This window comes from Bos taurus, chromosome 6 (genome assembly GCF_002263795.3).
Source record: "Bos taurus isolate L1 Dominette 01449 registration number 42190680 breed Hereford chromosome 6, ARS-UCD2.0, whole genome shotgun sequence".
Classification (NCBI taxonomy): Eukaryota; Metazoa; Chordata; class Mammalia; order Artiodactyla; family Bovidae; genus Bos; species Bos taurus.
This window is the reverse complement of record NC_037333.1, coordinates 88,885,719-88,900,949: the sequence shown is the minus strand read 5'-3', so window position 1 is coordinate 88,900,949 and position 15,231 is coordinate 88,885,719. Positions and strand designations below refer to the sequence as shown.

General features: G+C 40.3%; 2 protein-coding genes across 2 annotated transcripts; both read right to left on the bottom strand.

The window, feature by feature from the left end:
- Window positions 1–1,819: 1,819 nt before the first annotated feature.
- CXCL5 (chemokine (C-X-C motif) ligand 5) lies at window positions 1,820–3,938 on the bottom strand. Its single transcript, NM_174300.2, is given in 4 exon segments — window positions 1,820–2,935; window positions 3,288–3,371; window positions 3,511–3,643; window positions 3,784–3,938. Coding segments are annotated over 4 exon segments (339 nt in total). The 5' UTR covers window positions 3,890–3,938; the 3' UTR covers window positions 1,820–2,919.
- Window positions 3,939–12,075: 8,137 nt separating this feature from the next.
- Window positions 12,076–13,804, bottom strand: LOC534181 (cytosolic 5'-nucleotidase 3A). Its single transcript, XM_005208128.5, has one exon. It carries the CDS (start codon window positions 13,787–13,789, stop codon window positions 12,701–12,703), a length of 1,089 nt encoding a protein of 362 aa, XP_005208185.2. The 5' UTR covers window positions 13,790–13,804; the 3' UTR covers window positions 12,076–12,700.
- Window positions 13,805–15,231: the final 1,427 nt, after the last annotated feature.

Genomic DNA, 15,231 nt, shown 5'->3' with positions numbered 1-15,231 from the left:
CTCTCTTTTTGTTTTCTTGCTTTTCCTCAGAATGAGCTATTTATGTTAAATTGCTCTTTCCATACCAGCGAGACAGTGGGATTTGCTTAGGTCACTAACCTGTTTAAGCCCAATGTGTTACTGTGTGTTAGTCACTGTCTTAAGAACAGAAGCGAATATGATAAATGTAGTCCTCCCCTTACGAAGTTTACAGTGAAGTTGGAATGCTGCTGCTGCTGCTGCTGCTGCATCGCTTCAGTCGTGTCCGACTCTGTGCGACCCCATAGACGGCAGCCCACTAGACTCCTCTGTCCCTGGGATTCTCCAGGCAAGAACACTGGAGTGGGTTGCCATTTCCTTCTCCAATGCATGAAAGTGAAAAGTGAAAGGGAAGTCGCCCAGTCGTGCTTGACTCTTAGCGACCCCATGGACTGCAGCCCACCAGGCTCCTCCGTCCATGGGACTTTCCAGGCAAGAGTACCGGAGTGGGGTGCCATGTGTATAGTCTCCATAGGCTCTACAGTCCTGTTGGTGACAAAATGTTATGAAGGAAAAGAACAGTCATATGACAGGATATAAAAGGGGCTTTAATCTAAGTGGGAGAGAAGGGTCAGAGAGGCCTTAAGTGACAGGTAAACTGCCTTTGGAAAAAGGACGGGAGTTAGTCAGGTGAAAGTGAGTGTTCTGTGTTATAGGTTGAAAGGACTATGCTTACCAAAGCTCTCGTTGGATTATTTGTAGACAAGAAAGGGAAAAGGGTAAAGGAATTACAGTTTATTTAGCACTTACAATGAGCCAGGTGATTGATTTTAGGATACTATCTACAACCTGAGTTTCAAGATAACTTATTTAATTAAGTCAATCTGTATCAGGTATTGAAGATACAGAGATGAATGAAATGTGGGAGATGCTCTGGGAGAACTCTAGTAGAGTAGGGTAAAAATCCTTTTAAGCAACTAAAAGCAATGCAATATTGGCTATTCCCGTGAATTCAGATACTTAGAAGACACTATGGGAACATCAAAATGGAAACCATAAATTCTGCTGGTAGTGCCAAGGAAAACTTGAAGGAAAAAATGAAGGAAGTATTGTTTGAATAGAGCTTTGAAGGGTGAATAAGCTTCCTTCTATAGAGAGAAAAATATGAAGGCCTTTCCAGGGACAGGTCCTACCAAAGGCATAGACCTGGAAGGAACATGCCCAGTAGGGAAACTAAATTCTTGACTGCAATTATGCTATGGAAAAATGACTTTGAGGTAGTAATCAGGAGTCATAAGACAGAACCTGATTTGTCATGCTTTGCAACTTGTATTTCATGTTTAGGAAACAGGGAGTCAGTAAAGGATTTAGGGTAAGGAAGTCTTACCTATTTGTGTTTTCGAAAGAGCCCAAAGGTTGTTGGTGCTATGAAGGAACTGGAAGGGAAGTGAGCTTGGAGATAGGTTGAACTAACACAAGGACATTGGGAAATGAGGGTCCTGCTGCTAGTCAGAGAGGAGCATGGTTAATTTTTACAATTTGGTAATGTAGAACCAGGGGCTTCCCCAGTGGCTTAGCAGGTAAAGAATCCACCTGCAAGGCAGGAGACACAGGAGATGCAGGTTTGATCCCTGAGTTGGAACAATCCCTGGAGGAGGGCATGGCAACCCACTCCAGTATTCTTGCCTGGAGAATCCCATGGACAGAGGAGCCTGGCAGGCTATAGTCCAAAGGGTCTCAAAAAGTCAAATATGACTGAAGTGACTTAGCAAGCACATGTGCAATGTAGAATTAAGGAGGAATGACATTTTTGTAACAGTACAATAAACTATGAACTTGAGTAAATTTTATAAATCTTTTATTTTTTCCAAAGAACAAAAGAAGCACTATAAACCATTGAGATACATTTAAAAAGTACAATTTTAACATAGTACTTGTGATGCATATGTAATTCTTTGTAACAAAATGGTCAAACACTTAAAAAGATACAGTATATATGTCTGCACATTTTAGCAAGGCTGTGCATTTTTTATAAACTACATGAGTTTATATTCAAAGACCTTGAATATGCTTTCAGAACTTTCAAAGTATAGATCATTGTTAAGATTGCCTTTACTCTTAAAAACCTAAAGGGATGTATTTCTATAAAAACTAGAAATAAGGAATTTACCTAGTTCCTAGATTATTTATTAGTCAAAAATACATGCTTAGTGGCTAGAAATACAATACTCCTGATAAAATAGCTAATAAATACCATATAAAATCAAAGGTTTAATGAGTAAGTCATGACATTATGCCATACTAGGAAGACATCAAATGTCTAAATTTACAGAAAAAGAATATATTAGTCCTTATAGAACTCATATATTTAGAAATTCTAAATAAGGAAATATATTCTACACAGATAACTGTATAACACTCATATTTCTAATGCAGTATAACTTAAATATCTTCCAAAGGTCAAGAGTAAGAAAATTCTCTAACATATTCCCCAAAAAACAATACTAAAGTTGTTCCTATTTCATAAGAGAGTGAGGATAACAATTTATCTCCATATACAGCATTCCAATGAAATTCCATTCACTCTCATACAGCTTTTCCCATGGCAGTATAAGAACTACATTCTAGAAATAACAGTAGTCACATTGAAAGGATTAACAATCAGTGATTTCTTAATTCACAATTTAGTCAACTCTTAAAGATTTCAATAGCATAACAGTTAAAATAACAGCAAATACGGAGCAGGAAATAATATGCTAAACAGGACATAAACTGAGCAGAAAGCTGCAAGGGCAAGCATAGATTCCCTCTTCCTTTCTCTCTTTCATAGTAGGGAATTCGTACAGAAACCTAACTCATTGGAGAAAATGAGCCCTTGCTTCTTGTCTTCAGTGGGTCCAGAGGTCCCCAGAAAATTCTGCTGAAGAACTGGGCAACTTTTCTAACACATGGTCTTTTCTTTCAATTGTTCTTTCCACTGTTGAAAAAAAAAAATTATATCAGTTTAACCAAATTTCCACACACTTGTCTACCCCAACTCGTTTTCAAAACAGGATTTAGGATCAATAAAAAGCAGAGGGTGGAGTCCTTAACAAACAAAATACATCTCAATAATGAGTTCTGTGTAACCTCCTAGGCAATTCTTGTTGAGATTCATGATAAGAGTTTCCCCAGGACCTTCGAAAACAACTTTCCCTTCTTCTCCGGAACATCCTTTTTATTTTAAACATGGTCTGAAATGTGGTCGCCAAATCTCAGAGAGTAAGGACTTTGAGAAATCCACACTCCAAGAGAGATTAAGAAACCAGAAAGAGCAAAGTGACAGATACCTGTCCAATATTTTCTGAACGATCTTTTTGATCAAAGGAGCTTCTGGGTCCAGACAGACTTCCCTTCCATTCTTCAAGGTGGCTCTGCAGAGGGAAAACGAGGATGCACCCGTGAACGTGGGGGCTGAAGACTAAGGCCGGCGGGGGGCGGGGGGGTGCAATGTGGGGGGAACCTTCCCTCTTGCAAAGATCACGGTGGACAACGCCGCGCACCAGGACTTACATCACTTCCACCTTGGAGCACTGCGGTCCCGCGGCGATCACCTGCAGATCACTGACCGTTTTGGGATGAATTCCCGGTGTGGTGGTTAAACACACACAACGCAGCTCTCTCACAACGGCCGCGACAGGACCGGCTGGGATAGGAGAGACACCGTTATAGGGCAGGTTGCTGGGAGAGCTCTTCCCCAGCCCGCCCGCCCGGGACACTTCCCCACGCCCGGGACGCCGCTCCGCTCCACCCGCCGGGTGCGCTCGGCTGGTCTAGCGCTCTCACCGCTGGCGAGGGGCCCGGGCGGCGTCAGCAGCAGCAGCGCGAGCAGCGCGCACAGGGAGCCCGAAGGGCCGGAGACGCGGGCAGCGCGGCTGGATAGCAGTCTCATAGTGGCGAAGAGAGGACTGCAGAGGGCTCCGAAGGAGGGAGAAGGCGCGGGATCCGAAGCCAGAGCGCTTGTGACTGCCTCGGGTCCTCAGCGTAGCTTTTATAACCCTGGCCCCTTCCTCCAGGCAGGAAACTCAACCTTTAGGATGCTTGGGAAATTCCCTGAACTAAGTGGGGGGCGGGGAGAGGGGGCCGGGTGGAGGGGCCTGGAGGAGCGGGGTTTGAGGAGAGTGGTTGGGAGGAGCAGCCCGCAGCGGATCTGTTAGGTCGCCCAGCGGTGGCTGGAGTGGATGCTGCTTTCGCTGGAAGTAAGAAGCAATCCTGCGGAGATTTTGTCCACCCGGGCCAGCCCGGGCTAGCGAAAGCTAGCTTCTCCTGGGTGACAGGTGTCTTTTCAGAGATGCCCCTCATCTTCATCTAAACAGAAAGACTAGGCACAAAGTAAGCCGCTGGAAGGATTCTTAGGGGGGAGGGGGTTGTTTTTGTTTTGTTTTTCTTTCTGTTTTTTATTAATTTGGCTCTGCCCCAGGCGAGGTTTGGGGCGGGGGGGGCGCGGGCATGTGGTATCTCTGTTCCCTGACCAGGGATCCAACCGCAACCCTGCATTGGAAGCATGGAATCTTAGCCACTGAACCTGCAGGGAAGTTTAGCTGGGAGGTTAGATTTTAGAAAAATTTCTGAACTCTTTCCCAATTATTATTATAACTGTAATAATTGTTACTATTCAGTTAATGTAAGCTGTAACTCAAACTACACCAAACTGAAAAACCTTTCACTCCTGCTTGCCGGCAAACCGTTCTAGCTTCTTCAGATTAGTTTATAATTCTCTGGACTTCAGCCAGCAGTTAGAAGCCAAGATAAGATGATGAAAGTATCTGTACTCCCACTTGAAGTCAGTGGCAGGAACAGGCTGCAAAAGCAAGTCCACTTTCTGGGAATTCTATACATAGTTTTGCAAACATGCATATCAAGGTAGTTTAACAAAAATCATCAAAAAATCACCCACCAAATTGCCCTGGGAAAAAATGCCTTGCTTTCAGCAGTTCAATACACTATGGAATTGGAAGACTCTATGGTCTTGGTTGGGGGTGGGATGAGTGCAGACTACAGCAATGCCCCAGAGCCCATCCTCTTGGTATGGCTCCAAACCTAACCAGATGTGTAATTGCCCCAGTTTGGAGAAGCCCTGGAGTCTAATGAGTTTAAGGGGCTCATCTGGAAGTTTGGTTCTAGGGATCTGAATCAGTTTGGCAGTGAGATGGCAACCCACTCACTTCACTCAATCAACTTCATGGGATGGGAGGATGACTCACACACACAGGCTTCTGGAACCATCTAGCTTCATAAGCAGTGGTGTGACCAAGCCTGTTTCCACAATCCTGCTCTAGTCCCAGTGAGCCTACAGCTGCTTCCTGAAGCTGTGGGTGAGGTAGCTTATTATCTCCTCTGTAGAAGCAGTTAGCTTTTTTACTTGTTTTCGTTTTTGGCTGCACCATGTGGCATGTGGGATCTTAGTTCCCTGACCAGGGATTGAACTCACATCCCCTGCACTGAAAGTGTGGTCTTAAGCACTAAACTGCCAGGGAAGTCCAAAGAACTCTGAAGTTTTAACAGCTGGGTCTTTCACATGTCCAATTTCATGGCAGGCATGGCAACGATATTGGAATGGCATGTAGGCTTTCTTTCATGGAAATCTCACTAGATCCTATTCTGGATTGTTCTCAAGACTTGTGTCCTTACAGCTGGCAAGCCAAGGCAATCAGTGAGCATGATGACAATCAGAAATCAGTCATGGAACAAAATTCTTTTCCTTGTCTCCCATGACCCTGGAAAATTTTCTTAACACCTCCACACATCTTCCTTGGTAGGCTATCACTTCCATTGATGAGCAGGGAGGAGGTTTCATAGACCTTTAGAACTTTTAGTCTAGAAGAAAACTTAGCAAATTCCCTAAAGAGGGCTGAGAGGTTTGACCTCATTTTGTGGGAAATTAAATGGGAAGTTCTCTATCCTGCGTAGCTTCCTGATCCCATCAGCATCATACCTGACTCAACTAATGCAATCCTTCATCCTTCTAGGGAGTGGTGACCTGGGAAAATAGCTTCAGACTTATTATATCACCTTTTTAGACATTGTGTGTATGTGTGTGTTAGTCACTGTTTTGTCCGATTCCTTGCGACCCCATGGACTGAAGCCTGCCAGGCTCCTCTGTCCATGGAATTCTCCAGGCAAGAATCTGGAGAGGGTTGCCATTCCCTTCTCCAGGGGATCTTCCCCACTCAGGGATTGAACCTGGTCTCCTGCATCGTAGGCAGTTTCTTTACCATCTGAGCTACTAGGGAAGCCCTTTTAGACATTAGACTGTATCTAAAGACAAAAGCTTCACTGATGTGGATCAGATAAAACTTCAAAAATGTAATTAAAAATCTTGGGAAATTAAATTCAACTTAATCACGGGGGCGGGGGGGGTGGTGGTGATGGTGGGGAAACATACACGGTATAAGATTTTGTGGGAGGAAATTGTTTAATGACTCAAATAGGTTATTGAGTTTTTATAAATGTGTGTGTGTGTGTGTTTCAGATCCAAATAAGCTGTTTTAGGTATAAAGGAACACATGAATTAGTTTTGGCATCAAATGGTAAGATCACAGAAAGGTGATGAAATGTAATTTCCATTTCCTCTGAACACTCTTACAGATTGTATGCTTCACCTGGTTTGCACCCTGAATCAACTTACCTTGGGTTGCTTACAGAATATAAGGCAAAAATAAATATTAATATAGCTAGAAAGCAGGTAATAGGAAGTCCTCACTAGAAATTGGCTGTTGGGTTGCCAAGAAGCAGCAGGTAACTTAACCTAAGTTCTCACTGAAGTCATTCAGGTGCATTGCCCATTCTGGCTCCTGTCTAGGCATTCCCGATGTAGACCTTGTGCAAAGGCAGATAGAATGTGGCTGGTCTGAAGACTTCCTACAGTTGACAATGACACTCAGTACCACAGGAGGTGGAGCACTTCAAAAGTAATTGCTTCTTTATTGCAAGTCTAAAGGGAAGCCATTTTGGCCTGCCTGCACCCATGGGCAGGTAGTAGAGAAAGACACTGTGTTACTTTTCTCTCAAGGTATAACAAAACAATCCACAAAATGACATCCTGCTAGCCTGAAAGGTTGACTGTTTGTCAAAAGCAACCTTTAGTCATAACACCACAGAGGAATGTGAGGGGAATTAAAACATCCTTGATGGTTTGCAGCTCTCAAAACACATTCATGATCTTTCAAGCCTCATATTGCTTCTCAGAGGCAGGTAAGAAATATTTTCTTATCATTTTCAACTTGGGATAGAAAGGCCAGAGAGTTAAGAAATAGAAAATTTAAGATTGGAAGTCAAGCACTAGAGAATCCACCTCACGAAAATTTTAATAGTTTCCAGATTACGAAGCACTTTCTTCATAGTATTGGCAAACACTCTGTGGCTCTCCACATCTGGTTAACCTCTTTACTTTATTGCCCAATAATCATATTTTAAGCTGTTGAAATCCACAGTGTATCTACTCCTGAGGTCACAATGATGTCAAACATCCAAGAGGCTTTTAGGCTAACCAGTCAAAAACTGCTGCCTGCTTTCTAAGTCCTTTTCTTTCTTCATGACCAGTTCAAAGTCTTAGCTTCTCAGAGAAGGTTTATATGATAAGGCCATTGGAAATGTATTCCTTCCACTTTTGATCTTTGAACAATTAATGTACTTGTAAACCTATCTCCTGAGACAGAGTTAATTATTAATTATTCCATAATTTTTCTCTTGTCTCTCCCAAGTTAACCATAAACTTTAAAATCAGCCCTGATGTTTTATATTTCTCCCATGACGTCCCATAATTCCAAGTTCAGTAGCAAGCAGTCTATGAATATTTGATGGCAAATATTGATAACTTTTAAATTTTGTAGTGTTAAGTAGATCTTAAAGTTAATGAGGAAAGAATAGGGTGGTTTACTGTCATTAATCATTTGAACTTATCTATTTGGAATTGGCTTTTCTTGATGTTGGAAATTGTTTCTGCTTAGGGACTATACAGATGGTATTTTCAGTCTTTGGACTCCGAACTATTCAAAAGAATGTTCAGAAACCAGCAGGATATTTGATATTAAAAGAAAAAATATACTCAACAAAAGTATTGACCAAAATACATATTTTATGTAACTTAGTGATTGTCGGAGATAAGTGATCAGGGAAGATTCTGACTAGGTTATACTGTGTTGAATGTTAACAGTATGGGGATATTATTCTAAATTGATTTCTTCCAACAAATCAGAGAGGCCTTTAATGATTTAGTATATGACTTAGGCCATTTAGTTTGTGACAGGCCGTTTCACATATTTTTCTAAGTTTCTATTTTTTTAATGTCTACTATTCTTTGTATTACCTTTAAGAAATGGTATATATTGCAGTAAGAAAAGATGTAGACATATCATTATCAAGTTAAGCACATCAAAGATAGCAGTTTATCAATCAGTAAGAGCTGAAGTGGAAAATAGTTACTTGTTTGCATGCAAGTAACAAAAGAAAAGGAAAAGGCCAGTTACTTTGGGGTTAACTTGGCAACATCAATGCAGTTCGTCTCCTTCCACATTAGGCTTGACAGACCAATGAAAAAGGAGCATCATTTAGGGATTAACTTGGCTTCAAAGTTGCCCCAGAATTACTATATGTCAAGAATGTTTTCCCTACTTTTGTTCATGATATAATTTTCCTGCTACCCATTTACAATTAAATCTGCTTGCTGCTGCTGCTAAGTAGCTTCAGTCGTGTCCAACTCTGTGTGACCCCACGGGCTGCAGCCTACCAGGCTCCTCCATCCCTGGGATTCTCCAGGCAAGAACACTAGAGTGGGTTGCCATGTCCTTTTCCAATGCATGAGAGTGAAAAATGAAAGTGAAGTTGCTCGGTCATGTCTGACTCTTCTCGACCCCATGGATTGAAGCCTAGCAGGCTCCTCCATCCATGGGAGTGTCCAGGCAAGAATACTGGAGTCGGGTGCCATTGCCTTCTCCTGGGGTAAATTAGTACTGAATTTTGATTGAGTCTAGACTAAGCAAGGCTCCAAGTAACAGTAGGTGGGCTTTTCCTTGCCATCTCCTGGGCATACGGGGTAGCTAGTTATTTTTGTTCAGCCTTGCAATCCTGGCCTGCCAGAAATTTTTTGACAAGAGATGACTACACAGGAAATAAACAAAAGATAAGCATTAAAATGTTAAATGTTGTCAAAAGCTTTGGGCTTCTCAGAAATGGGAAGTTTTCAGAAATTTGGTCTGGGCTCAGCAAGAAAAGAAAATCTTAGAGGGGATCAGCTAGTTTAAATAGCTTCATTTTTTTGATACTACAGAGATCCTTTGTGGAAGTTAGACTTCTAAGATTGCACTTAATGATGGTCATTTACTATACTGTTTTTGAACACCATTATCTTCGTAACATTTTTAAGGAGAATATCCACTTCTGCGTGAACTTACAATATCATTCATTCTTATTTAATATATATTAGAACATAATTGATTGCTGTTTTAATAAGAATAATTGTGATGTGCTTATATGTGTGTAATTTATGTACTTCCTAGAGAATCAGAACTCTGTTGGCCTCCCTTGTCACTACTTGACAAATACTGAAAGACTCAACATTTGACAAGTAATACTTTGGACACCTGATGCAAAGAACTGACTCATTTGAAAAGACCCTGATGCTGGGCAAGATTGAAGGCAGGAGGAGAAGGGGATGACAGAGGTTGGATGGCATCACTGACTCAAAGGACATGAATTTGAGTAAGCTCCAGGAGTTGGTGATGGACAGGGAAGCCTGGCGTGCTGCAGTCCATGGGGTCCTAATCCTGAATATGATGGTATTAGGAGGTCAAGCCTTTGGAAGGTGAGGAGGGCTGATCTATCATGAATGGGATTAGTGTGTACATAAGAGAGGCTCCACACTGCTTCCTTACTCCTTTTCATTGTGTGGTAACACAGTGAGAAGGCACCATCTATGAACCAGAAAACAAGATCTCACCAGACACTGAATCTTTCAGGACCTGGATCCTAACCTTCCCAATGTCCATAGCTGTAAGCAATAAATTTATGTTGTTTATGAGCTACCTAGGAACTTTGTTATAACAGGCCAAAGGGACTAACACAAACAGGAGCAACACCAACAAAACAAAATTAAAAACAGAAAACTAGGAATGGACTATATAGTGACATTTACCACAAAACTTTCCATAAACCTTATCATGAATAAGCACTTTTATGCATTTTTGAAATATTATTTTCATAAAAATTGGGAATTAGGAAATTGAGCCCAGTGACATAAGAGGTGTTGCAATGCCAAACCAAAAGTCACAAAATCCTAGAAATTCTGGCTAATGATGGACTATGAGTAGCTTACTAACCTGTTGGGGTTTTAAAGCATGGCTTCCTCTGGAGGGTAAACTGACCAGACCATTAATAAAATGTTTTGCTTTGAATCATTTTGGTTAAAAATTTTTTTTCAGTTTTAGTAAATCAGACGGAAGTAATTTTCTTTGGAACAGAATGTTCCTTGGGAACAACTTTCATTTTTCCCTAGTTTAAATTTGAGAACTAAACTGGTGAATGCTATGACCAAGGACTATATCATAGAAAAGAAAAAATAATAGTGGGTAAGATATTAGAAATAGACTAAAGCTGGTTTTGCTCACAATATGATTATGCACAAGTAATTTTTTAATAATAAATGACAGTTTTGAAAGTTTTATATGAAGTATATCCAATTAGCTTTCCATGAAGATTTGAAAATAAAATCATAACTTAGATTGAAAGAGTACAGTTAATGAAGGGAAGAATTGACAACCTGTATTTCATTAAAATGAAAACTTTATTTCTGCAAAAGACATTACCAAGAGAAATAAAAGTCAGACCACGGACTGGGAGAAAATATTTGTGAAAAACATATTTGATGAAAGACAATTGTCAAAAATACCCAAAGAATTCTTGAAACTCAAAAATAAGAACACAAATAGCATGATTAAAAAATAGGAAAAAAGATTTTAGAAAAACTTTACCAAAGAAGATATACAGATAGCAAATAATAGGAGATACTAAATATTATTAAAAGATATTCTATATTATATATCATCAGGGACATGCAAATTAAGACAACAAGAGTGAAATACCACTACACATCTATTAAAATGATCAAGATCCAGACACTGACACCACCAAATGCTGGTGAGGATGTTAAGTAATAGGAACACCCGCTCACTGGGCTTGGGAATGCAAAATGGCATAACCAGCTTGGAAGATAGTTTGGCAGGTTCTTACAAAACAAAACATATTTTCTGTTTACAATCTCTCAATCATTCTCCATTACCTAAAGAAGTCAAAAACTATGTCTACACAAAAACTTGCACACAGGTATATACAGCAACTTTATTTGTGATTGCCAAAACTTGGAACCAACCAAGATGTCCTTCAATAGGCAAACGGATAGATAAAGTATGATATATATAGACAGTGGGATATTATTCAGTGCTTAAAGGAAATGATCTATCAACCTACAAAAATAAGGAAACTTGAATGCCTATTATGGAAAGAAGCTAACCTGAAAAACCATACATACTGTATATTCCAACTATAAGACATTCTCACTGGAGAAGAAGAAGGCAAACCATCACTTCATGGCAAACTGTTGTTGTCGTTCAGTTGCTCAGTCGTGTCTGACTCTGCAGCCCCATGGACTGAAGCACATCAGGCTTCCCTGTTCTTCACCATCTCCCAGAATTTGCTCAAACTCATGTCCATTAAGTTGGTGATGACATCCAACCATCTTTCACCCCCTCCTCCTCCTTTCCTCAATCTTTCTCAGCATAAGGGTCTTTTCCAATGACTTGGCTCTTTGCATCAGGTGGCTGAAGTAGTGGAGCTTAGCTTCAGCATCATCCCTTCCAAGGAGATCAAGGGGTTGATTTCCTTGAGGATGGACTGGTTTGATCTCCTGGCTGTCCAAGGAACTCTCAAGAGTCTTCTTCAGCACCACAGTTCAAAGGCATCAATTCTTCAGCACTCAGTCTTTTTTATCGTCCAGATCTCACATCTATATATGACTACTGGAAAAACCATAGCTTTGACTATATGGACCTTTGTTGGAAATGCTTTTTATTTATTTATTTATTTTATTTATTTTTTTTTAAGGTTTTTCATTTCATGTTTATTGTCAGTGCTTTGATACAGAACATTCTGTAATAATTAGTGACATGTCGATACCAATGGATATTTTTCAAACATCAAGTACCAATATTTTTTGGTAAATACTGATTTTTACCAAACAAAAGAACTAAACATAAGTTTTAGGAGATGATTAATACCATCAGCGTAATTCACCCAAATTATAAAAATGACAACACTTAAAATCATGCACATTATTTCATTATTTCATAAAACTTTAAAAACTTCTACAAACTTTCCCAATATAAAAAGATTCCTCGAAAATGTCATAATAACATTAAGCTACAAAAGTCATTCTGGAAATTTAGGGAGTTATTTTTCCAATTTTAGCTCTAAGAATTTTTTAAAATCTGTTAAAAAATATATAGTGAGGAGTGTGTTGAGAGAGGTGGAGAAATAGGAACTTCCAATTGATGGATTCAACAAATCTGAAAATACTTCAGTAATACAGAGGAAAAACTTCAAGAGCAAGAATATATTATAAATAAAAAAAGTCTTTTAGCCAGATGAACAGATGAGCAGCTCTTTCATCAATTGCACCCATGGGTGAGAGGTCTTCTTGAAGAATGGTTGTTTATAGAATCTTCTGTAAGATAGAGTTGGCTACATCCAGTGATTCATCTTTTACTAGAACAATATCATAAGAGTCCATGTACTTTTCTAAAAGCTCATCCACTCTATCATTTAGATACCCAATTTTCAGGATGTGTTCCACATTGGCTACTCCATCTGCCATTTTTAAGTCCCCTTGGGAGTCTCCCAGGAGAATTATGTTGCTATTGTTTTTTAGTTGATTGAAATATTCTGTATTCTTCAAGGAACCATCATGTTTGTTAAACACATGAATTAGTTCTCCTTTAAATCCTTTGAGCAGCCCATTGTCATCAAAATCCATGAAGTTGGACACCACTTTGACATTTGGGTAATATACACCAGCTTGACGGATAACTTCCTCCAGCACATCACCGATACCAGCCGAAAATATGAACACAGGAATACTGTATTGTTGCAGCTTATCAAAGAAATTCTCATATCCTTCCTTGAGCATAATGTCAGATTCTTCCACAATTTCTTTAAGTTTGGCTTTCGGTAAAGCCTGTTCAACAAGCAAACTATGTGATTTAGTATACCATTCTACTATATAAGGGTACTTCTCTTCTATAGTAAGAACAGGATCAACTTCAATAGCATAATATTTTTCCTTTAGTTGCAGTAACTTTTCTCGACATTCATCTGTGATTAGCTTATAGTTGTCAATGACATTATGACATGATGGGCATCTTTTTCCTTTGTAGGAAAATTGACTCAGTGTCATATCAAAGTCTGTTATTATCTGAAGTTTAGCAGCTCCTCCTTTGATAAGACCACAGATAATTTCTTCTATTCTTGTAGGGTTCTTGATGTGAACTGAATTTTTCTGGATTTCCGGCATCATTTCGATGATCTTGGTCTTCCGGCCTGTCTTTCTCTTCAAGGTGAATATGTACTGGGCCAGCACCACCCCCGCCACCAGGGCGCACACGCTGGCGCTCGCTACCTCGCCCACCCTTGCCACCGCCGCTCGATCCACGGACCTGGCCTCTTTTGCCTCGCGGTTCGAGAAGAGCTGGAAATGCTTTTTAATAATGTCTCTGCTTTTTAATATGTTGTCTAGGTTTGTCATAGCTGTTCTTCCAAGGAGCAAGCATCTTTTAATTTCATGGCTGCAGTCACCATTTGCAGTGATTTTGAAGCCAAAGAAAATAAAGTCTGTCACTATTTCCATTGTTTCCCCATTTATTTGCCATGAAGTGTTGGGACCAGATGCCAGATCTTCATATTTTGGATGCTGAGTTTTAAGCCAGCTTTTTCACTCTCCTCTTTCACCTTCATCAAGAGGCTCTTTAATTCCTCTTTGCCTTGTCATAAGGACGGTGTCATCTGCATATCTGAGGTTATTGATATTTCTCCCAGCAATCTTGATTTCAGCTTGTGATTCATCCAGCCCAGCACTTCACCATGATCTACTCTGCATATAAGTTAAACAAGCAGGGTGACCACACAGTCTTGATGTATTCCTTTCCCAATTTGGAACCAGTCTGTTGTTCCATGTCCTGTTCTCACTGTTGCTTCTTGACTTGCATACAGGTTTGCAGGAGGCAGGTAAGATGGTCTAGTATTCCCATCTCTAAGAATCTTCCACAGAATTTTCATGGTAAATTGATGGGGGAAGTGGAAATAGTGACAGATTTTATTTTCTTGGGCTTTGCAGCTTTTAAATCACTGTGAATGGTGACTCCAGCCATGAAATTAAAAGATGTTTGCTCCTTGAAAGGAAAGGTACGACAAACCTAGACAGCATATTAAAAATCAGAGACATCACTTTGCCAACAAAGGTCCATAATAGTCAAAGTCATTGTTTTTCCAGTAGTCATGTATGGCTGTGAGAGCTGGACCATAAAGAAGGCTGAGTGCTGAAGAACTGATGCTTTCAAATTGTGGTGCTGGAGAAGACCCTTGAGAGTCCCTTGGACTGCAAGGAGATCCAGCCAGTCAAACCTAAAGAAAGTTAAACCTGAATGTTCATTGGAAAGACTGATGCTGAATCTGAAACTCCATTACTTTGGCCACCTGATGCGAAGAGCCAACTCATTGGAAAAGACCCTGATGCTGGGAAAGATTGAGGGAAGGGAGAGTAGGGGCGACAGAAGATGAGATGGTCGGATGGCATCACCAACTCAGTGGATGTGGGTCTGAACAAACTCTGAGAGATGGTAATAGACAGGGAAGCTTGGCATGCTGCAGTCCATGGGGTTGCAAAGAGTCAGACATGACTTAGCAACTGAACAACAGCAATATTACATTCTGGAAAAGACAAAACTATGGAGACATTAAAAAGATCAGTGGTTGGCAGAGGTTGAGGGGCTGGGTAGGGAGAGCATAGAGCATTTTCAGGGCAGAGAAAATGCTCTGTATGATATTGTAGTGATGGATACTTGTCATTATGCATTAGTCCACACCATAAAATATGTAATACCAAGAGTGAATCCTATTGTAGACCAAGGATTCTGAGTGATAATGATGTGCCAGTGTAAGTTCATCAGTTGTAAAAAATGCATCACTCTG

What these genes read in the sequence shown, in the direction of transcription:
- LOC534181 (XM_005208128.5), bottom strand. Translation starts at nt 13,789, where the DNA reads ATGACAAACCTAGACAACATATTAAAAAGCAGAGACATTATTAAAAAG.